Source organism: Haematobia irritans, chromosome 3 (genome assembly GCF_050003625.1).
Source record: "Haematobia irritans isolate KBUSLIRL chromosome 3, ASM5000362v1, whole genome shotgun sequence".
Taxonomy (NCBI): domain Eukaryota; kingdom Metazoa; phylum Arthropoda; class Insecta; order Diptera; family Muscidae; genus Haematobia; species Haematobia irritans.
This window is the reverse complement of record NC_134399.1, coordinates 206,967,362-206,992,644: the sequence shown is the minus strand read 5'-3', so window position 1 is coordinate 206,992,644 and position 25,283 is coordinate 206,967,362. Positions and strand designations below refer to the sequence as shown.

Here is a 25,283-nt window from a genome sequence, read left to right as displayed (position 1 = left end):
AACATTTTCTATAGAAATAAAATTTTGACAACATTTTCTATAGAAGTAAAATTTGGACAAAATTTTCTATAGAAATAAAATTTTGACAAAATTTTTTATAGAAATGAAATTTTGACAAAATTTTCTATAGAAAAAAAAACTTTGACAAAATTTTCTATAAAAAAAAGTTTGACAAAATTTTCTATAGAAATAAAATTTTGACAAAATTTTCTATAGAAATAAAATTTTGAAAAAATTTTCTATAGAAATAAAATTTTGACAAAATTTTCTATAGAAATAAAATTTTGACAAAATTTTCTATAGAAATAAAATTTTGAAAACATTTTCTATAGAAATAAAATTTTGCCGAAATATCCAAATAAAATTTGACAAAATTGTCTATAGAAATAAAATTTTGACAAAATTTTTTATTGAAATAAAATTTTGACAAAATTTTCAATAGAATTAAAATTTTGAAAACATTTTCTATAGATATAAAATTTTGCCAAAATATAGAAATAAAATTTGACAAAATTTTCTATAGAAATAAAATGTTGACAAAATTTTCTATAGAAATAAAATGTTGACAAAATTTTCTATAGAAATAAAATTTTGACAAAATTTTCTATACAAATAAAATTTTGGTAGATTATTTTTGGTTCGAGTGGCAACCATAATTATGAACCGATATTGACCAATTTTTGTGTGATTGGGGAACGGCTATATATAACTATAGACCAATGTGGACCAATTTTAGCATGGTTATTAGCGACCATATACTAACACCATGTTCCAAATTTCAACGGGATCGGATGAATTTTGCTGCTCCAAAAGGCTCCGGAGGTCAAATCTGGGGAACGGTTTATATGAGGCTATATATAATTATGGACTGATATGACCCATTTTTTGCACGGTTGTTAGATACCATATACTAACACCACGTGGTGCAATGGTTAGCATGCCCGCCTTGCATACACAAGGTCGTGGGTTCGATTTCTGCTTCGACCGAACACCAAAACAGTTTTTCAGCGGTGGATTATCCCACCTCTGTAATGCTGGTGACATTTTTGAGGGTTTCAAAACTTCTCTAAGTGGTTTCACTGCAATGTGGAACACCGTTCGGACTCGGCTATAAAAAGGAGGTCCCTTGTCATTGAGCTTAACATGGAATCGGGCAGCACTCAGTGATAAGAGAGAAGTTCACCAATGTGGTATCACAATGTACTGAATAGTCTAAGTGAGCCTTATACATCGGGCTGCCACATAACCTAACCTAACCTAACCTAACATCACGTACCAAATTTCAACCGATTCGGATGAATTTTGCTCCTCCAAGAGGTTCCGGAGGTCGAATCTGGGGATCGATTTATATGGGCGCTATATATAATTATGGACCGATATGGACCAATTCTTGCGGGTTTGTTATAGACCACATACTTACACCACTTTCCAAATTTTAACCGGATCGGATGAATTTTGCCCCTCCAAGAGGTTCCGGAGGACAAATTTGGGGATCGGTTTATAAAGGGGCTATATATATATATAATGACCGATATGGACCAATGTTTGCATGGTTGTTAGAGACCATATACTAACACCACGTACCGAATTTCAACAGGATCGAATGAATTTTGCTCCTCTAAGAGGCTCCGGAGGTCAAATCTGGGGATCGGTTTATATGGGGGCTATATATAATTATGGACCGATATGAACCAATTTTTGCATGGTTGCTAGAGACCATATACTTACACCATGTAACAAATTTCAGCCAGATCGGATGAAATATGCTACTCTTAGAGGCCCCGCAAGCCAAATCTGGGGGTCCGTTTAACATATATGGGGGCTATACGTAAAAGTGGACATATATGGCCCATTTTCAATACCATCCAACCTACATCAATAACAACTACTTGTGCCAAGTTTGAAGTCGATAGCTTGTTTCGTTCGGAAGTTAGCGTGATTTCAAAAGACGGACGAACGGACGGACGGATGGACATGCTTAGATCGACTCAGAATTTCACCACGGCCCAGAATATATATACTTTATGGTTTCTTAGAACAATATTTCTATGTGTTACAAACGGAATGACAAAGTTAATATCCTATGGTGGAGGGTATAAAAATGGTCCCTAGAAACCCAAATTAAACAGTGTCCTAAATGTAAGATGACTGGTTAGGTTAGGTGGCAGCCCGATGTATCAGGCTCACTTATTCAGTCCATTGTGATACCACATTGGTGAACTTCTCTCTTATCACTGCTCGATTCCATGTTAAGCACGATGACAAGGGACCTCCTTTTTATAGCCGAGTCCGAACGGCGTTCCACGTTGCCGTGAAACCACTTAGAGAAGCTTTGAGACTCTCAGAAATGTCACCAGTATTACTGAGGTGGGATAATCCACAGCTGAAAATTAGAAATAATATTGGGTCATTGATCAATACCTTTTATCTCTCGGGGTTAGAGAACAAAAACAAATATTAATAATCGAAAATCCCTTTATAATTTTTCAAAATATTGCCACACTGTCGCTATCACTTCTTCAGGTGTCGAACAGTCGATTGCTGTATACTTTCGGGCTCATACGCGTAAATCTATGATTATCCGCTGTCATGATTAGGGTTGTCATTCGGGATCGATTTTAATAAATCCCGGGATTCGGGATTTCAAAATATAGAATTCCGGGATCCCTGGATTTTTTTCGGGATTCTTTAAATATTTTAATCTACAGCGCCAAAAAATTGTTGTAGATTAAAGTAACTTCTTAAAGATACCAATGCATACAAATTTTTATTTTTTATCGTTTGCACTTTTTTCGATATCCTGAAAAATGCCGGGAATCAAAATAAAAAACTCTGGTATTTGGGATAAATCCTGTCCCAGGATTTCGGGGCAAGATTTTTCCCGGGTGAAAGTCCTAGTCACGATTCATAGACGTGTTTCGATGCACATCTATGGATTTACTGTGATTCTTTAAGAAAATGTATTTCATTCCAACCATTGATCTAGACTTGATTTATTGTACTAAACAGATTTAAGAAAAATCCCCAAATTGCCTCTAATTTTCCCCCTTCAAAAATTTTGTGGTCCTAACGAACAAATTTCCAAGTTGGCAAAAAAACTCCAATACTGGCAACACTGGTGAATCACATGAAAACGAGTCACAACATAATGAAACTGAAGCATGAGAATCGGCTCAAAACTAAATTTTTGCTCATTTTCGGTTGTATGAAAATGGTTCCCAGGAAAATTAGCCCCAAACACACGAAATATAGAGGGCCGCAAATGTATGTTAATAAGTATAAATATAACGGGAATCATGTTAGCCCACTTTAGATTCTACTTATAGAAGAAATTCTAAAACTACGAGAAAAACAAATATGATACAATGTTATTCGGTACAACGACAGTGTGTGTAGTAGGAACCATTCACCCAGAAAAAAGTGACCCCTTCTTTAAGTTAAAATGAACTCATTGTGAAGAAAGTTGAACTTCGTATAGCGCCAAAGACATTTTTATTTGTTTGAACGATGTGATTTTCGTAGAAATTAGGAATAATGCATTCCATATATTAGTTAACATTTTCCTATATTTATATACCACTATACTACAGAATGAAAAAATTTAACTAATTTGAATTCATATATGGAATGATTTTATTGAAATTTTTTCATTCATTTCGACAAATCTTACACATTTGTGGTAAAACTTTTACTTCATAATTAGAACTGCTTACCTTCGTTTTTAAATACAATTTTATTTATTTCTGTAAGCAATTTTATCTTCAATAAAAGACATGTTTTATTAATATATTGAATATATTTATTAAGAATCAACAGCATCGAATCTCTTTGAAATATTAGTTTATTATTCCACTATTTCCAATTTCCGTGTGATATTATTAACTGTAAAACGCACTTTTTCTTCTTCTTGTACTTTTCACTTTTAATAAGTTGCTGCCTAACGATTTTGTCCTCCTTTTACAATTTCAATACCTACAAATATAAAAAATCATAAAACATTTTTGTTGCAAAAAGTTAGCGTCACTGAATATTACCTGATAATAGAAGATTCCAAAATGAAGACAAATTTGTTGTTATTCTGCTGGTGTTTTCTTTCTTTATACACTATCACGAACATTGATAGATTTATTTAAAAAACGAAAAATTTTCTCACTAATTTAAAATAACAAATATTTTATATATTTTATTTGTTATTTATTATATTATTTTACCATATTATTTTTTAACAATCTCTCCGTATACCAAAACAACGCGATTCCAACTAAAAAAACAACCGACGCGCAAATATATCGATTACACCCACGCGCAAACACATCGATTACGATGACAGGTATCGATTACAGGTAGACAATAGAAATTTAGGAAAATTTCCTATATTCTAACATGTGTGTTTCCTTAAGTTTTGAAAGGATTGCATACTTCTTAGTTCGAATGAACTAAAATATTTTTCTATGCCAAGTGTTGTTCGTATGTATGAAAAACTTTCTATTATAAAGGAAGTCTCAATTATCATTTTATAAGAAAGTTTACTTATTTTGAAGAAACTTGGTTTTAGTTCGGTTTTTGTTTATTTTTACGAATGCTTTGTTATCGGTGAATAAAATTTTCTTTTTCAGTAGTAAATTCTTATACCCAGCGAAGAAAATAGTATGAGTAAAATTCCATGCCTTATTCTAGTTAATGAACTATTCCTAACTGCTTACAGTTTAGGATTTTTTTACTGAAACGAGTAAATTTTATTATTTTTCACAAAAATTTACCTTAATGGAAATAAAATGGATAAACTATATTGATGAAAATTTTTTCCTTTAGTTTCGAAGGCACTTTTTTCTGGGTGTTTTCAAATCCCAGAAAAGAAAAAGGTCCATTTAAAAACTAAGCATAATCCGAAAGGCGAAATTGAGGTTAATTTCCATTTGAAATATTGGAGTTTATTTCCATAATACAAATGGGACCATAAAAAAATAAAATTAATACCACATACCAACCCCCCCCCCCACAAAAAAAATTTTCCAGTATGAATCCCCGCCACGTTGCAAATATTTTGTTATTCATCAATCATAGAAATAATTAAAAAAACTTGATTAAAAAAATAATTTAGTTTTTGTCCACTTTCAATTAATTTTTTTTATTAAATTTGATTAAAAACAATTATTTGTTTATATTTAATTTACTTATATTTTATATAATTTACTTATATTTTATATATATTCCTCCGTTAGATGAAATAATTCTTCAGTTGTTTTATAAGAATTTATATGATCTTTAACATCCCAGAAAAAAAAATTGAAAATTTAGGAAATTCTTTTAATTCAATTTTTTATAACTCGCTTTGTTCATATTTTTAATGGGTAATTTTTAATTTTTTGTTTCAAATTGTTAAAACGGAGTAAAAATTAATAAAATGGTACAAATTAGTCAAATTTTGTCAAAAAAAAATCTTGAAAAATTGCGAAATTTTGGAAATATTTGACGTAAAACGTTTCAGAAAAGCGTTAGGATGCATTAGAAATCATAAAATATTATAAAAATTATTTGTTTGGCAAAATATCACAAAATTTGTTAATTCACATCCAAAACACTGAATTCGGATCACACCATAAAAACTGATGCAAATTCAGTGCAACGGCTGTTGAAATGGTGGACATCCGACCTGCACCGAAAAAAAGTAAACTGTTTCATAAGAAGAATAAACTAACTCGTTCGAAAATTTAACTAAACTTTACTCCACATTTTGAGATTTCCACAATGCGTTGTTAAAACCAGGAAAATATAATGCCCCCTTGTACTTTTTAACTGCAGTTCTCGAAATTACACCCTCTCGTAGAAAAATAAATTAATTAAAATTAAAGAAGAAAATCATTGGCGCCAAATCATGACCATTTTAATTTTAACCATACAGTAGTTCGTTCTTACTATTCTTGGGAATCGTACGAAAATTTTCATTTGCTTTAGTTCATATTGAACTTATGTGTACGGTCATTGAACTTTATACTCACGTTTAGTTCTTAAAATGTTTGAGACATACTTAACAAAACGAAATTTTCATTGGGCTGTGAAAAATTTCGCAAAAAATAATAAAATTTAACTACAAACAAATAATTTTTTTGCAATAAAAATAAGTTTAATTTAGCGTTAGTTTAACTACTTTGTATGACAAGCCCATGTTAAATCCATCGCTTCTGCGCCAAGTTTGCACCACTTCCACGCTTTTTTTGGTGGGATACTTATGTTTTTTTTTTCGGTTGCCATTAATTTATTTTTGTTTTTTACAGATTTTCTTTTTTTTTTTTAATTAAATATCCCAAGACTATAATTCGCTTTGTATTATGGTGTATGGAACAAGTGCCATAAACATTTTAATATTTCTGCCATATGTTTATTTAGATCAAGAAGATATGGATTTTGGCGTAGGTCAATGTCAATTTTTGTGTTTGGGTGGGTTTGGCATGTATATAAAATATAATGTTTAATATGTTTATTATTTGATTTAAATAGTTTATTATCTTATAAGGTCGTAAAAATGTTTTTTATTCATTTTGTAGTTCAAAATGGGTCATTAATTACACTACAGAAATAAATTCATCATTGAATTTTCATTTTTCCAGATTAATTTGAAAATATTTCAAATTTTCATTACAAATAAAAAGTATGTAAATGTAATGCCCAGAAGAAGAAGTTTGAGATACATCATTTACTATACGAATCATTTCCGACTCAAATTCTGTGTTGATTTAGTGAAGTCAGTCTTTCTATCCATGTTATATTTTTTCTACAGAATTATTTTGTCAAAATTTTATTTCTATAGAAAATTTTCTCAAAATTTTGTCAAAATTTTATTTCTATAGACAATTTTGTCAAAATTTTATTTCAATAGACAATTTTGTCAAAATTTTATTTCTATAGAAAATTTTGTCAAAATTTTATTTCTATAGAAAATTTTGTCAAAATTTTATTTCTATAGAAAATTTTCTCAAAAATTTTGTCAAAATTTTATTTCTTTAAAAATGTTTGTCAAAATTTTATTTGTATAGAAATATTTCTCAAATTTTTATTTCTATAGAAAATTTTGTCAAAATTTTATTTCTATAGAAAATTGTGTCAAAATTTTATTTCTATAGACAATTTTGTAAAAATGTTATTTCAATAGAAAATTTTGTCAAAATTTTATTTCTATAGAAAATGTTGTCAAAATTTTAGTTATACAAAATTATTTTGTCAAAATTTTATTTCTATAGAAAATGTTGTCAAAATTTTAGTTATACAAAATTATTTTGTCAATATTTTATTTCTATAGAAAATGTTGTCAAAATTTTATTTCTATAGAAAATTTTCTCAATTTTTTTCTATAGTAAATTTTCTCAATTTTTTTTTTTCTATAGAAAATTTCCGACTCAAATTCTGTGTTGATTTAGTGAAGTCAGTCTTTCTATCCATGTTATATTTTTTCTACAGAATTATTTTGTCAAACTTTTATTTCTATAGAAAATTTTCTCAAAATTTTGTCAAAATTTTATTTCTATAAAAAATTTTGTCAAAATTTTATTTCTATAGACAATTTTGTCAAAATTTTATTTCAATATACAATTTTGTCAAAATTTTATTTCTTTAGAAAATTTTCTCAAAATTTTGTCAAAATTTTATTTCTATAAAAATGTTTGTCAAAATTTTATTTGTATAGAAATATTTCTCAAATTTTTATTTCTATAGAAAATTGTGTCAAAATTTTAGTTCCATAAAAAATTTTGTAAAAATTTTATTTTTTAGAAAATTTTGTTAAAATTTTATTTCTATAGAAAATTTTGTCAAAATTTTATTTCTATAGCAAATTTTATCAAAATGTTATTTCTATAAAAATTTTTGTAAAAATTTTATTTCTATAGACAATTTTGCAAAAATGTTATTTCAATAGAAAATTTTGTCAAAATTTTATTTCTATAGAAAATGTTGTCAAAATTTTAGTTATACAAAATTATTTTGTCAAAATTTTATTTCTGTAGAAAATTTTCTCAAAAATTTATTTCTATAGAAAATTTTGTCAATATTTTATTTCTATAGAAAATGTTGTCAAAATTTTATTTCTATAGAAAATTTTCTCAATTTTTTTCTATAGTAAATTTTCTCAAATTTTTTTTCTATAGAAAATTTTGTTAAAAGTTTATTTCTATAGAAAATTTTGCCAAAAATTATTTCTATAGAAAATTGTGTCAAAATTTTAGTTCCATAAAAATTTTGTAAACATTTTTTTTTAGAAAATTTTGTTAAAATTTTATTTCTATAGAAAATTTTGTTAAAATCTTATTTCTATAGAAAATTTTGTCGAAATTTTATATCTATGGAAAGTTTTGTAAAAATTTTATTTATATAGAAAATTTTGTCAAAATTTTATTTCTATAGAAAATGTTATCAAAATCTTATTTCTATAAAAAATTTTGTCAAAATTTTATTTCTATAGAAAATTTTGTCAAATTTTTATTTCTATAGAGAATTTTGTCAAAATTTTATTTCTATAGAAAATTGTGTCAAAATTTTATATCCATAGAAAATTTTGTAAAAATTTTGTTAAAGTTTTATTTCTATAGAAAGTTTTGTCGAAATTTTATTTCTATAGAAAATTTTGTAAAAATTTTATTTCTATAGAAAATTTTGTAGAAATTTTCTTTCTATAGAAATTTTTTTCAAAATTTTATTTCTATAAAAAATTTTGTCAAAATTTAAATTCTATGGAAATTGTTGTAAAAATATTATTTCTATAAAAATTTTGTCAAAATTTTAGTCCTATAGAAAATTTATTTCTATGGAAATTTTTGTCAAAATTTTATTTCTATAACAAATGATGTTAAAATTTAGTTTTATAGAAAATTTTATTTCTACAGAAAATTTTGTCAAAAATTTATTTCTATAGAAAATTATGTCGAAATTTTATTTCTATAGAAAATTTTGCAAAATTTTATTTCTATAGCAAATTTTATCAAAATTTTATTTCTATAGAACATTTTTTCGACATTTTATTCTATAGAAAATTTTGTAAAATTTTTATTTCTATAGATTTTTTTTAAATTTAATTTCTATAGAAATTTTTTTTGTAAATATTTTTTCTGTAGAAAATTTTGACAATATTTTATTTCTATGGAAAATTTTGTAAAAATATTATTTCTATAAAAAGTTTTGTTAAAATTTCATTTCTATAGAAAATTTTATCCAAGTTCAATTTTTATGGAAAATTTGTCAAAATTTTATTTCTATAGAAAATTTTGTCAACAATTTATTTCTATAGAAAATTTTGTTAAAATTTTATTTCTATAGAAAATTTTGTCAAAATTTATTTCTATAGAAAATTTTGTCAAAATTTGACTTCTAGAGTAAGTTTTATCAGAATTTAATTTCTATAGAAAATTTTGTCAAAATTATATTTCTGTAGGAAAATTTGTCAAAATTTTCTTTCTATAAAAAATTTTGTTAAGGTTTTATTTTAATAGGAATTTTTGTCAAAATTTTATTTCTTTACAAAAATGTGTTAAAATTTTATTTCTATAGAAAATTTTGTCAAAATTTTATATTTATATAAAATTTTGTCGAAATTGTATTTGTATAGAAAACTTTTCGGAGTGTACAAGTGTGGTTTATTGTTGGGTTTAATGAACTGCCTGAATTTATTCTGATAATAATTGGTTGATAGTTTTGCTGCAAGTAGAGGATGCTGATGAGGAAAGTGGTAATTCCGAAACGTGCGTCCATCCAACCATCTTGCAGTCTATAGGGCTTTGCCCAAATGAATTCGACAAACATTCTTTTCCTCTGTTGGTTAAGCTACACTTGTAGTTTAGTCAATGTATGGTTTTAAGCTGAAATAAAAAAAACAACAACAACAAATTTTATTTCTTTAGTAAATTTTGTTAAAATTTTATTTCTATAGAAAATTTTGTCAAAATTTGATATTTATATAAAATTTTGTCGAAATTTTATTTGTATAGAAAACTTTGAAAAATTTTATTTCTATAAAAAATTTTGACAAAATTTTATTTCTATAGAAATTTTTTTCATAATATTATATCTATAGAAAATGTTGCCAACATGTTATTTCTATAGGAAATTTTGTAAAAATTTTATTTGTATAGAAAATTTCGTCAACATTTTATTTCTATAGAAAACCGTGTTTTGACAAACAAATATGACTAATTATTTTATTTATTTTTTTTATTATAAATAGCAAACATTTTTACATTTCAAATAATAACATTTTCCATTTCTTTTATTTTTGTCATTACAGGAAAAAGGCTCCTTCATTTCTGCCGTATATTGCCGTGATACCAATTGTCAAGGTTTAGCTGTACCCGAAACCACTGGACTACCCCATCCCAATTGGAATTGCTTGGAGTGCAAACAAAAGTCAACACATGCTCAAATGGCCAAAGCACAAGATTTGGCAGCTGGGGCCATAAGTGCCAAAACCAATTCGAAATCTTTGAAAAATCTCATAGAATATCTCAAAGAGAAATGTTCCAGTTTTATACCCGACTCTAATTATGTGGTAATTGATGCCAAATTACAAGTTATTGCTCGTTTGGCAAAGAGCATGGAAGATTGTGGTGAAGAATCAGCGGGAACTAAGGCCGAATTTTGTCAAGACATTTTGGATATAATGGACAAATTAGGATTGGGTGATTGTATTATGCGTAGCTATTTGGAGGTAGAAAAATCCAAGTAAAAAAGGATAATGGAATTGAAACAGAGGAAAGTAGGAATGCAGAGCTAATGTTAGATCAACGATAAATCGTTTGAATTAACGTATCCATAATTTATATTTTTTGTCATTATTCATTAATTATTTGCCCTAAAGCAGTGTAAAATGTCAATGTTTTTCTTTGTGCAAATTATTTATATGATATATGAAAAAATAAAAAAAATAAAGAAAGAGATTTATCTACCACTTTGAAATAAGACAATTATATTTTTATATATATTAAAATGTATGTATTTTTTTGTGGATACCACTCATTGCAAATTTTTCTTTTTTTGTTTGTTTGTTTTTTTTTTTTAATTGTATTATACTAAAATCAAGTCATTTGTTGAAAAAATAAACGATTGTATATTGTATTATAAATTGTCTGAAATAATCAGATTTCTTGTTTTTTTTCACACAAAAAATGCAATGAATGAAGAAGAAATGAATGGAATATAAATAATTTGTTTTTGTTGCATATGAAAATGTGAATGGTCTGAGTGCCAATTTTCATAAAATAATTTTATTATAAAGTCGCCTATGTAAGGCCTCAAATGTAATAAATTTCAAAATAAATCCTTTTAAATGTTTCTAAAATGGAAGTTTTTTCCGATAATGTAGCAAAGTTCGGTGCTATATATAAGGTAAGTGTTTTGTTTAGAAATGAAACAATTGAATGTATACGAAAAAAAACAATGAAGAAAATTTTAAATAATATAAAGGGTGATTCTTTTGAGGTTAGGATTTTCATGCATTAGTATTTGACAGATCACGTGGGATTTCAGACATGGTGTCAAAGAGAAAGATGCTCAGTATGCTTTGACATTTCATCATGAATAGACTTACGATCTGCCACAACGTCGAATTTTCAGTGAATGGGCCCTAGAAAAGTTGGCAGAAAATCCGCTTTTTTATCGACAAATTTTGTTCAGCGATGAGGCTCATTTCTGGTTGAATGGCTACGTAAATAAGCAAAATTGCCGCATTTGGAGTGAAGAGCAACCAGAAGCCGTTCAAGAACTGCCCATGCATCCCGAAAAATGCACTGTTTGGTGTGGTTTGTACGCTGGTGGAATCATTGGACCGTATTTTTTCAAAGATGCTGTTGGACGCAACGTTACGGTGAATGGCGATCGCTATCGTTCGATGCTAACAAACTTTTTGTTGCCAAAAATGGAAGAACTGAACTTGGTTGACATGCGGTTTCAACAAGATGGCGCTACATGCCACACAGCTCGCGATTCTATGGCCATTTTGAGGGAAAACTTCGGAGAACAATTCATCTCAAGAAATGGACCGGTAAGTTGGCCACCAAGATCATGCGATTTGACGCCTTTAGACTATTTTTTGTGGGGCTACGTCAAGTCTAAAGTCTACAGAAATAAGCCAGCAACTATTCCAGCTTTGGAAGACAACATTTCCGAAGAAATTCGGGCTATTCCGGCCGAAATGCTCGAAAAAGTTGCCCAAAATTGGACTTTCCGAATGGACCACCTAAGACGCAGCCGCGGTCAACATTTAAATGAAATTATCTTCAAAAAGTAAATGTCATGGACCAATCTAACGTTTCAAATAAAGAACCGATGAGATTTTGCAAATTTTATGCGTTTTTTTTTAAAAAAAAGTTATCAAGCTCTTAACAAATCACCCTTTATATTTTATTTAAAATAAGTAAACCTTTTTCAAAAAATTTAAGAACAATTATTGGACATAATTATTTTAATAATTAAAATGGATGTATTTTCTGCTGGTGTGGCAATAGTCGGTGCTGCACGCAGAGAAGAAACATGATTGTCACAATCATATTTGAAGAGCAAAATAATATGATAGGAGCTATTTTTGCGGCGACCATGTAACATTTTCACCTGCAACCATGTTGGCTCAGTGAACATGGTTCTAAGAATATTAAAATTGTCCTCATCTAAAATGTTATTATATTGATACAAATAATTTTGTTTAAATCAAAAGAAAATGGTGACGATCTAAAATGTTATGGTATTCGTCAAAAGTGGTTTTCTTCCAGTTAAAAGAACATGGTCACAATCTAAAATGTTTTGATCTTTATGAAAAACAAAAAAAAAACTTTTTTCGTCGTCGAAACAAGGACGCCACTTGAGAAAAGAAAACACAAAATTATTTTATTTATTGGTTTTTATTTATTTATAAATTAAATCATTGTTTATTTGTATTTATAAAGTCGTGGAAGCAAACATCATATATTTTTACACACTCTATTTTGGTTCAATTTCAATAATAAAAAATCATTCAATATTGTGCCCATCAAATGTATCAACGCAGACATCATGTAACTACAAATAAAAATAAATTATACCATATATCAAAATGCATAACAAAAACCAGGTACATTTTTTCAATTACACTTTCCTTTTTTGTATTCACATAAAACTGAATAAATAAATTAACACAAAACACAGTAATTCCGTATTTTCCGTCCATTCCAAGAAACAACCAACACACGACTGACGCGTAAAATGAAAATCGTGTTTACTTGCTCAATGTTTTTATAAAATTCTTTTCGCTGAAAAAAAAAAATAAAAAATTAAATGGTCACGAAAACAATGTACATGGTCTTTATGGCCATGTAATGGTTCTAGACATGTCTATACGTAACCTATAAAAATACTCTTTTCTCTGCAAAAAAAAGTAAGAAAAATTGAATGGTCAGGTACATGATTTCCCGACCATGTAATGGTCTCAAATTCTATCATTTAAATAATAGGACATGCTTGCGGCATCTGGGAACCATTTAAATGCTTATTGCCAACAAAATACATGGTTTTCGCGACAATTACATACTCTAGATAAGCATTAAATGGACGCGGCAACAATGTCCAAACATGTTTTGTCTGTGCGTGTGGATTTTGATAAATAAAATAATATAATCTACACTCAAAAACAATGCAAATTGTTGGTTAATTTTAGAAAATATTAAATTAATTTTATTATAAACATAAATTAAAAATTAAAGAAATTATATATTTATTAGATATAATAAATTTTCCTTCGCTTGTTAGCGCTAATTTTTTTTACTTTAAATCATGTTGAAGTCATGTAAGAAGCATATAGCCAAAATTTTGGGTAGCCACGGCCGCATTGGGCAATTGTGACTACAAAAAAGACGGGTTTCTAATTAGAGACGTATTATTAGATTTTATTGAATTATTTTCAAATTTATGTATGGTAAGACAAAAAAACAATTTTTATTATTATTACAGCAAATATGTACTTTACATTTTTGACATTTTGATTTTGGACACCGAAAAAAAGTGAACTCTTTTATAGGAAGAATGAACCACCTCGCACGAAAATTGAACTAACGTTTACTCCACATTTTGAGATTTCCACAAAGCGTTGTTAAAACCAGGAAATTTTAATGCCCTATTGTACTTTTTAACTACAGTTCACGAAATTATATTATCTAATAGAAGAAAAAATTAACTAAAAGTAAAGAAGCAAATCATTGGCGCCAAATCATGACCATTTTAACCATACAGTAGTTCATTCTTACTATTTTTGGGAATCGTCATTGTCATTGAGCTTAACATGGAATCGGGCAGCACTCAGTGATAAGAGAGAAGTTCACCAATGTGGTATCACAATGGACCACATTGAGCCTGATACATCGGGCTGCCACCTAACCTAACCTATGTGTACGGTCATTGAATTTTATACTCAGGTTTAGTTAAAAAAAATTTTGAGACATACTCAAAAAAGTAAGATTTCATTAAGCTGTGGAAAATTTCGATAAAAATAATCAAATTTAATTACAAGCAAATAATTTGTTTCCAAAAAAAAATAAGTTAAATTTAGCGTTAGTTTAACTACGGAAATTTTTTTCTGTGGAGATTCCTGATCTGCATCGACCTTTTTCGCCAAATACTACCCAGTGACCTATTTTATCATACCGCTTTAACTCTGGAGGATTCGGTTGGTACTTATACTTTTTGGAGCTATGCGACGACATACTGCTCGATGGAAGATAATCATATGATATAGAATTATTTTTTTCCAAATTCGTTGGTCGACCTATTTTTCGTTGGATATAGTCTTCAGAAATGGAACTATATTGCAAAATTCCATTTGCAATTTCCAATTGAAATTGTATTAATGGAATATGTTTCTGTTTAGGACAAAGGAGACGAATATGTTTTCTATAAAGCAACCACGCATTTGTAACCGATGTTCCTAGGCACCAATAAAATATTTTTATGTACCATTTTCTTGAGCGGTGGTTAACCTTGTACAACTGCATGAGCATATCAGCCAGGTCAATCCCTCCCATACCTCTATTATATGAAGCAACAATAGCAGGTCTTGGAACATCAATGTAAGCTTTTGCCTTCGTACTCCAACGCCTGCAAATATCAACCGGTTCGTGGTCTATACTCGTAGATACTAGCAAAACTGACTTGTTGACAAACCACTTTAGGCATACTAGATTATAAGAAGCTTCACATCTTACATCAAAGGATCCTCTACCCCCGCCTTTTTAAGCTCTGCATCTGAAAGCAACTGGCAACTGCTTATCCGATTTGTACGTATAGTTCCTGTTGCAAATATGCCCATTTCCTTCAACGCAATAAGAAGACTTACTGATGTAGACCAGTTGTCGAAATAATGTTTGAAGTTCTTGTGCTTGGGAAGGTTCTGAACCAGATAAAGGATATCCGAAGATAATCCCAATCCGTATGACGGGCAGGTTCCTTGGCCAACATACATTGTGAAATCATATAACATACCATTCCAGTAGTTCTAGCACGAGTAAACATTTTCAAACCCCATTTGTGGGGCTTAGCTGGGTTATATTGTTTATATGTAGAGCGTCCTATAACCTAAAGTAACATTATAAATTGGGAATATCAGAATTTATACAGAAGCCTACCTTTAAATGCAATTATCTGTTTATCAACACTTTGGTGCTCATCCTGAGGTAAATTATTGAAGTTCTCCTTGAGTATATTCAGCAATGGACGTATCTTGTACAATTTATCATAATTTAAATCATTCTTTTTAGATTGTTTACCGTTTTCATTGAAATGTAAGCACTGCTTATTTTTTCAAAGCGGACGCGAGACATTGCTTCTGATATAGCCGTAAATCTTATATTTTGGGCCCACGGCATTTCAAACTGGTGCAGTCTAAAAACACCCAAGTATAACAATATTAATAACAAATTTAATATAAACACCGCATGTCGTCTTGGTCCATCCACCTCATCCAAACGACCAACCTTCCAATCGGCGGTTGGAAGATCTGGGTTACATTCTTTTAGTCTCTCTAGTATTGACTCAGGATCAGGAGGGTTTGCCGGTATTCATGCATGTGCTCTATGTTTAGCCGGTATGTCTTTTTTATCGACTAACTCCAAAGCGGCTCCTTCCCAAACTTCACCAATAAGCATCAATGCAGCTTTAAAGCAATCCATAGACCTCTGGTCTACAAAAGCTATTAACTTATATCGTCCTTGATACCATTCAGCATCTTGCCGTCGAGGACTTGGTCCGGGAAACTTTTTTTGCACCTCTGAGTAGACGCCCTTTTTAAGGAATCGCTTTGCTTAGCCGACAACGTGCTTGGGTCGACTGATCCTAATTTCTTTCGGATAAACAAAGCATTCTTTCGTTCCTTGAATATCTTTTGAGAGGGATTGCCACCTTTTGATGTCGTCACCTTAGAAAGGGTTCGATTTGCAAAGTGTCACCGCCAGTCGACCCGTCTACAGGTCGACTAATTGGACCTGACTCTTGGTCGCTGCCCAAATTTATAACTTCAGTCGTTACCCGTCCACTGGGCCCTGAAGTTAACAACCCAGTGGATGACTTTTAATTTCGTTGCATGGTGGCTTATTATTTCCACCACACGTGAAATTCGTAATAAGTACTTATTACGATGAAATACTCCGCTATTAGAAAACACGTCCGTTCAGTTCGACGGTTGAATAAATAAAAACTCTAGTGGTGGAATGGGAAAGGATTAAGGAAAAGTAGGAACACGTGACTAGAGTGATCACAGATCTCTAGCTGTGAGATATGAAAGGAGGAAAGGTAGGAGCACGTTGCTAGAGTGGTCGTACATCTAAACCTATGGAATAGGAAAGGAGCAGGGAATGTAGGAGAATGTGACTAGAGTGATCACACACCTCTGCCTGTGGGATAGAAAAGGATGGAGAAATATAGTAGCTCGTGGCTAGAGTGGTGGCACACCTCTAGCTGTGAGAGAGGAAAGGATGGGGAAATGTAGGAGCGCGTGGCTAGAGTGGTGGCACATCCCTAGCTGTGAGATAGGAAAGCTGGAGGAAATGTAGGAGCACGTGGATAGAGTGGTCGCACAACTCTAGCTCTGGGATATGAAAGATGGAGGGAAAAGTAGGAACACGTGACTAGAGTGATCACACATCTCTAGCTGTGGAGTGGGAAAGGATGAAGGAAAAGTAGGAACACACGGCTGGAGTGATCGCACACATCTAGCTAAATTATTTCTACCCTAGGCTTCACTCTCCAATATAGCCTACAAATTCTAAAATATATCTACTAAGGTGCTCACTTACCTCGTAGGTGTTACCTCCTTGGCTGCTGTTGATCGACTCACCCAGATCTCACAAACTGCACGCCTTTTATACTTTACCCCAGCATGCGTAATAGGTGATGCTCACCTGTGATGTTGTTGGTTTATAACGGCAACTTGTTTACTCCAATTACTTATAGTCTTATAATATAATATTTCAAATGCTCCATTATAACTAAAATTGTAATTCATTATTATTAAATATTCACTATTATTATAACAGGCTGATAAGTCCCTGGTCTGACACATAGATGGCGTCGCTAGTATTAAATGCATATTATTTTTATATAGTAGCAACCTTCAAATGATTCGTGTCAAAATTTGACGTCTGTAAGTCAATTAGTTTGTGAGATAAAGCGTCTTTTGTGAAGCAACTTTTGCTATTGTGAAAAAAATGGAAAAAAGGAATTTCGTGTTTTGATAAAATACTGTTTTCTGAAGGGAAAAAATACGGTGGAAGCAAAAACTTGGCTTGATAATGAGTTTGCGGACTCTGCCCCAGGGAAATCAACAATAATTGATTGAGCCCCAGGGAAATCAACAATAATTGATTGAGCATGGAGGACGGTGAACGCAGTGGACGCCCGAAAGAGGTGGTTACCGACGAAACCATCAAAAAAATCCACAAAATGATTTTGAATGACCGTAAAATGAAGTTGATCGATATAGCAGAGGCCTTAAAGATATCAAAGGAACGTGTTGGTTATATCATTCATCAATATTTGGATATGCGGAAGCTCTGTGCACAATGGGTGCCGCGCGAGCTCACATTTGATCAAAAACAACAACGTGTTAATGATTCTGAGCGGTGTTTGCAGCTGTTAACTCGTAATACATCCGAGTTTTTCCGTCGATATGTGAAAATGGATGAAACATGGCTCCATCACTACACTCCTGAGTCCAATCGACAGTCGGCTGAGTGGACAGCGACCGGTGAACCGTCTCCGAAGCGTGGAAAGACTCAAAATTCCGCTGGCAAAGTAATGGCCTATGTTTTTTGGGATGCGCATGGAATAATTTTTATCGATTATCTTGAGAAGGGAACACCATCAACAGTGACTATAATAGTCACTGAAGGTCGAAATCGCGGCAAAGCAGCCCCATATGAAGAAGAAAAAAGTGTTGTTCCACCAAGACAACGTACCGTGCCACAAGTCATTGAGAACGATGGCAAAAATTTATGAATTGGGCTTCGAATTGCTTTCCCACACACCGTATTCTCCAGATCTGACCCACAGCGACTTTTTCTTGTTTTCAGACCTCAAAAGGATGCTCGCAGGGAAAAAAATTGGCTGCAATGAAGGCCTATTTTTGGCGAAACTGAGGCCTATTTTGAGGCAAAACCGAAGGAGTACTACCAAAATGGTATGAAAAAATTGGAAGGTCGTTATAATCGTTGTATCGCTCTTGAAGGGAACTATGTTGAATAATAAAAACGAATTTTGACAAAAAATGTGTGTTTCCTTTGTTAGACCGGGAACTTATCAGCCAACCTGTTATGAAGTAGGAAGGGAGGAGGGAAAAGTAGGAACACGTGGCTAGAGTGGTCGCACACCTCTAGCTGTGGAATAGAAAAGGAGGAGGGAATGTAGGAGCACGTGACTAGAGTGGTCGCACACCTCTACCTATGGAATAGGAAGGGAGGAGGGAAAAATAGGATCATGTGGCTAGAGTTGTCGCACACCTTTAGCTGTGGGATATAACAGGAGGAAAGGTAGGAGAACGTTGCTAGAGTGGTCGCACACCTCTAGTTGTGGAATAGGAAAGGAGGAGGGAATGTAGGAGCACATGACTAGAGTGGTCGCACACCTCTAGCTGTGGAGTGGGAAAGGATGAAGGAAAAGTAGGAACACGTTGCTAGAGTGGTCGCACACCTCTAGCTATGGAATATGAAGGGAGAGGGTAAAGTAGAAACACGTGGCTGAAGCGATCGCACACCTCTAGCAAAATTATTTCCATCTTCCACTGCACTCTCCAAAATAGTCTACAAATTCCAAAATATATCTACTAAGGTGCTCGGTTACCTCGTTGGTGTTACCTCCTTGGCTGCTGTTGATCGACTCACCCAGATCTCACAAACTGCACGCCTTTTATACTTTACACCAGCATGCGTAATAGGTGATGCTCATCTGTGGTGTTGTTGGTTTATAATGGCAACTTGTTTACTCCAATTACTTATAGTCTTATAATATAATATTTCAAATGTTCCTTTATAACTAAAATTGCAATTCATTATTATTAAATATTCACTATTATTATATGTTGTATGGGCCTCCGACTTCCAGCGTCAGCTAACATTGTTTGATAGTCATTGAATTCTTCCGATCAAGAATATACAGTGAAACCTTTCAAACTTTGACACTCGGAAAACCGGACACCACTCAAAAGTGGACAATTTTCTTGAGACCCTTGCTAAATTAACAAACTCAAAGCAACCTCCCATAATTGGACACTTCCAAGGTGTAGAGAAAATTTAGGCGACCACTTATGAGAGATTTCACTGTATACAAAAAATAGAAGATTTCTCAAAGAAGTTTTGTTAAGTCAGTCTGACCTAAAATTTTATTCAAACATCTCTCAACATCACGAGTTCAGTTGGTATTATTTGTGGTCTTCTTCACCCGACTTTGGGTCTTTTCCAACTGTTTTCCAAATTGTGACAAGATATAGTATAGCGTCATTGTGTTTTTACGTCTTCATATTCTCCACTGAAACACGCCATTTATTTGACGAATTCAACACAGAAGGCATAGGTTTACATGACACTCAAACAATGCCTATCAAATTATGTCAGATATTTGACACATTCAATGACATGAATGTCAAGCAAACAAAATTTCACTAAAATTTACATATTTCGTACGAAAAGTTTTTTGCACATATGAAAGATACTCAATGTTTTTACATGATTACCGAAACTGAGTCAAAGGATACACAAATCATTCTAATTAACAGCACACACAAAAAGTGTCCAGTTCAATGACTTGTGAGGACTTTCATTCACCGGAAAATGTGATTTTTTGTTCTCTGTCAATTTCATTTCACTTTTCAAAATTGTGCGAGAGTGCGTAAAATTAAGTATGTCACATAATTTTCTTCGTTTTACATCAGCGGCACATCAACTAAAGTGTTGACTAATTAAACAAGTTCGTGTGCTTTTTCGTTCTTTTCTTTCCGCGATGCTAATAATTTAAATTGTCACAAATTGGATGTGAAATTTCATTTTCGTTTTCATTTGTGCAAATAGCTTTTGTCAGCAAATGACAGATGCATACAGTTAATTTTTTTTTACTTTTTTTTATTTGTTTTTCATGAGATCTTGATAGTTGAGGCTTTTTAATTCTTTGAACATTTTACATTATTTTCCGCTTGAAATGCTGTTTCATATTTTTGAAGCAGACCAAATAAAATTCGTCGACTTTTAATTGGACAGAAAGTTTGTAGGCATTTTTGGTCATTTTTGTGCAGCCAAAAGATGAGTAAAATGAAATTAAAATACATACATATTTATTAAATAAAAATGCAATTCTAAATATGAATACGACTTGAATAAGAATTCTTCCATGAAATTGGATGACGATGTGTATGAAAGTATTAGTGATTGAATTAAATTGAAACAGAGTCCAGACCTAATGTCCAGTGTCCGATAATAGTATATAACAGGTTGGCTGATAAGTCCCCGGTCTAATAAAGAAAAACACATTTTTTTTGTCAAAATTCGTTTTTATACCCTCCACCATCGGATGGGGGGTATATTAACTTTGTCATTCCGTTTGTAACACATCGAAATATTGCTCTAAGACCCCATAAAGTGTATATATTCTGGGTCGTGGTGAAATTCTGAGTCGATCTGAGCATGTCCGTCCGTCCGTCCGTCCGTCTGTTGAAATCACGCTAACTTCCGAACGAAACAAGCTATCGACTTGAAACTTGGCACAATTTCAAATTTAATTCAGATTGGTTTGTGAATAAAACAGACGTAGAATTTCCCGAAGAGAGCAAATGGCTTCTCTCCCTGGGCTCAAAATTAGCTTTGCCAGTGGACAAAAGCAACTTCTTTGCTATAAAATTGATAGCAGATTTGGAACAGTGGGTACAAACAATTAGTGACGATAAGGAGAAAGACATTGTTCGGTCAAAAATTGCCAATAGAATACTAACTAACAAAAGAACAAATAAAAACAACTTAAAAGAGAAATTCATTCTCAACATATACAAAGATACAAAAAACTTTCTTAAGCGACACGGCAAAAATATAATTATTACAAAATCGGATAAAGGCAACAAAACAGTTGTTATGTATAGAGATGACTACAAAAATGGAATGCGAGAACTTCTAGATGATAAACAGACCTATAAATCTTGTAGAACGGACCCAACACAAAAGCTATTAAGGAAAAATAAAAAATTAATAATGGAATTCTACAAACAAAGCTACATCTCAAAATACGAAAAATTCCAGCTTACTTCAAATTCAGCTACGGCTCCTCGTCTGTATGGACTTCCAAAAATTCATAAACCAAATATGCCACTTCGCCCTATCGCGTCATCTTTCGAAGTTCCATGTTACAACTTGTCAAAATACATTGGAACGATTTTGAAGAATATTATATTGGAAAAATATAACATAAAAAACTCACTAGAACTTAAAGTAAAATTAGACAACATCTATCTGGACGAAGACGACATACTTATATCTCTCGTCGTGGTATCATTGTTCACCAATATACCGATTCATTTAGCAATTAAAAACATAATGACAAAATGGGAATCTCTCCAGAATCACACAAAAATACCAAAATCGCAATTTCTAAAAGCTCTCCAATTTTGTCTCAATGACAACAATTATTTCATATTTGAGGACAATATCTACAATCAAACTTATGGAATGCCAATGGGAAACCCGTTATCTCCAACTATAGCCGATATTATTCTGGACACTTTATTGGAATCGTGTTTGACAGAATTGGATCAACAAAATATACACATAAAAATGATCACAAAATATGTAGATGATCTATTTGCCATAATAAAGAAGAAGGATGAGCATAAAATACTAGAAACATTCAACAACTATCACAAAAAAATACAATTCACACTTGAAAAAGAAGAAAATCAATGCATTCCATATTTGGATATAAAAGTTTATAGAGAGAAAAACAAAATAATAACGGATTGGTACGCAAAACCCATTGCATCTGGTCGTTTAATAAATTTTCATTCAACCCAGCCTATAAGGCAGAAAATTAACACAGCAAATCAACTAATATCCAAAGTTATCACTCTGAGCGATAAAAAATTTCTACACAAAAATGTTAAAATAATTAGGAATATATTAACTAATAATGGTTTCCCTATAAACATTACAAATAATCTAATTGACCGCACACTTAATATAAATCCAACAAAACAAACCGAAAAGAACCAATCTGGCAACATCAAATATTTTGGAATTCCCTACATACCCAAACTTACAGAACAAAAACATTTACAAGATATCATAAACAACAACGAAATAAGCTTAGCACACAAGCCAAACAAAACAATAGCCTCTCTTTTCACACAAACAAAAACCAAAATAGAAATAACTGAGCAAAGCAATGTGGTGTATGAAATAACATGTACTGGAAACTCTACAGAGAAATGCGGTAAATGCTATATCGGCACAACAAAGCGCAGCTTAGCTACACGAATTGCAGAGCACGAAGGAGATATAAAAAAAGAAAAGATGACAACAGCATTGGCTCAACACTGCATAGAGAACAACCATAATGCAGATCTACGAAACGTAAAAATATTGGACAAAGAGAGAAGAGAAAATAAGAGATATACATTAGAGAGTTTACGTATACAACAAAAAACAACAAGTGCAATAAACAGAAAAGAAGACAAAGACAATGCTAACGCCAACTACAGCATTGTATTGTTATAGTTTAGTCGGTTACCATCTGTGATAGCAACATAAGTTTTACTGTGATATTAGTTTAAGTTAATTATTTTTGCAATTACAAAATATGTGTTTTATGTCGAATTCTAGTAATATCGTAATAATTGGCGTATTTGTTTGCAAATGTAATTGACGATAGATTGAATGTAAGTGAAACTTGTACGAAAATCAATAGAATGTATGTTAAGATCTAATATATTTCACTATTATATTGTTGCCAGATCCAATAAAAAAATCATCCCTGATGAAGCTGGAAAAAATTCCAGCGAAACGTTGAATGAAAATAATGGAATAATTCAATATTTGTCTTATTCGCATTCAAAAATGACCTTGAAAGCCCAGAGAAAATATATACAGAGAAAATAACAAGTAGTTGTTATTGATGTAGGTCGGATGGTATTGCAAATGGGCCATATCGGTCCACTTTTACGTATAGCCCCCATATAAACGGAGCCCCAATTTTGGCTTGCGAAGCCTCTAAGAGAAGCAAATTTCATCCGATCCGGCTGAAATTTGGTACATGGTGTTAGTATATGGTCTCCAACAACCATGCAAAAATTGGTCCATATCTGTCCATAATTATATATAGCCCCCATATAAACCGATCCCCCGATTTGGCTTGCGAGGCCTCTAAGAGAAGCAAATTTCATCCGATCCGGCTGAAATTTGGTACATGGTGTTAGTATATGGTCTGTGGGAGCCACCGTGGTGCAATGGTTAGCATGCCCGCCTTGCATACACAAGGTCGTGGGTTCGATTCCTGCTACGACCGAACACCAAAAAGTTTTTCAGCGGTGGATTATCCCACCTCAGTAATGCTGGTGACATTTCTGAGGGTTTCAAAGCTTCTCTAAGTGGTTTCACTGGAATGTGGAACGCCGTTCGGACTCGGCTATAAAAAGGAGGTCCCTTGTCATTGAGCTTAACATGGAATCGGGCAGCACTCAGTGATAAGAGAGAAGTTCACCACTGTGGTATCACAATGGACTGAATAGTCTAAGTGAGCCTGATACATCGGGCTGCCACACAACCTAACCTAACTTAGTATATGGTCTGTAACAACCATGCAAAAATTGGTCCACATCGGTCCATAATTATATATAGTCCCCATATAAACCGATCCCCCGATTTGCCTTGCGAGGCCTCTAAGAGAAACAAATTTCATCCGATCCGGCTGAAATTTGGTACATGGTGTTAGTATATGGTCCCTAACAACCATGCAAAAATTGGTCCACATCGGTCCATAATTATATATAGCCCCCATATAAACCGATCACCAGAGTTGAGCTCCGGAGCCTCTTGGAAGACCAAAATTCATCTGATTCGGTTGAAATTTGGTACGTGGTGTTAATATGTGGCCTCAAACTCCCACGCAAAAATTGGTCGAAATCGGTCCATAATTATATATAAACCGATCCCCAGATTTGACCTCCAGAGGCCCTTGGAAGAGCAAAATTCTTCCCATTCGGTTGAAATTTGGAACTGAATTGGATCCTACCAGCCCATAATTATATATAGCTCCCATATAAACCGATTCCCAGATTTGACCTCTGGTGCATTTTGGAGAAGCAAAATTTATCCGATCTGCTTGAAATTTGGTACGTGGTGATCGTATATGATATTTAACAACCATGCCAAAAGTGGTCCATATCAGTCCATAATCATATATATCCCCATATAAACCGATCCCGAGATTTGGTTTTGGAGCCTCTTGGAGGAGCAAATTTCATCCGAGTGAGTTGAAATTTGGTACATTGTGCTAGTATATGGTCTTTAAGAACCATGCCTAACTAGGTCCATTTCGGTCTATAGTTATACATATATCCCTCAGATAAATCGATTTCCAATCACACAAAAATTGGTCCATATCAAGTTCATAATTGTATATAGCCGCCATATAAGCGACCCCCATATTTCAATTCTGGCTCTCTACGTACCGTGCAAAAAGTCCATATCGATTCGTAATTATTTGTAGACTTAACTATACATAACTTTTTGTCTAATATATACTCACAATATAGAAAACGA

At 32.1% G+C, this 25,283-nt stretch overlaps 2 protein-coding genes across 2 annotated transcripts in view; both read left to right on the top strand.

Annotated features, from left to right (window-relative positions):
- The window catches only part of SmydA-9 (SET and MYND domain containing, arthropod-specific, member 9), a 51,412-nt gene extending 40,092 nt beyond the window's left edge, over window positions 1-11,320 (top strand). The window contains exon 2 of the mRNA XM_075302375.1: window positions 10,271-11,320. Coding sequence (XP_075158490.1) covers window positions 10,271-10,708 — 438 coding nt within the window. The 3' untranslated portion in view covers window positions 10,709-11,320. The remainder of the gene's footprint in view (window positions 1-10,270) is intronic.
- A 7,877-nt stretch (window positions 11,321-19,197) lies between these two features.
- LOC142231400 (uncharacterized) lies at window positions 19,198-23,240 on the top strand. The gene is made up of 4 exons (XM_075302008.1): window positions 19,198-19,210; window positions 19,292-19,426; window positions 21,265-22,316; window positions 22,539-23,240. Exons 1-4 carry the CDS (start codon window positions 19,198-19,200, stop codon window positions 23,238-23,240), a joined length of 1,902 nt encoding a protein of 633 aa, XP_075158123.1.
- Window positions 23,241-25,283: the final 2,043 nt, after the last annotated feature.

Coding starts and splice junctions, on each gene's coding strand:
- LOC142231400 (XM_075302008.1), top strand. Junction 19,427..21,264: donor TACACCAGCATGCGTAATAG/GTGATGCTCATC, acceptor AATTTAATTCAG/ATTGGTTTGTGAATAAAACA. Junction 22,317..22,538: donor TAAAAATGATCACAAAATAT/GTAGATGATCTA, acceptor CATTCAACCCAG/CCTATAAGGCAGAAAATTAA.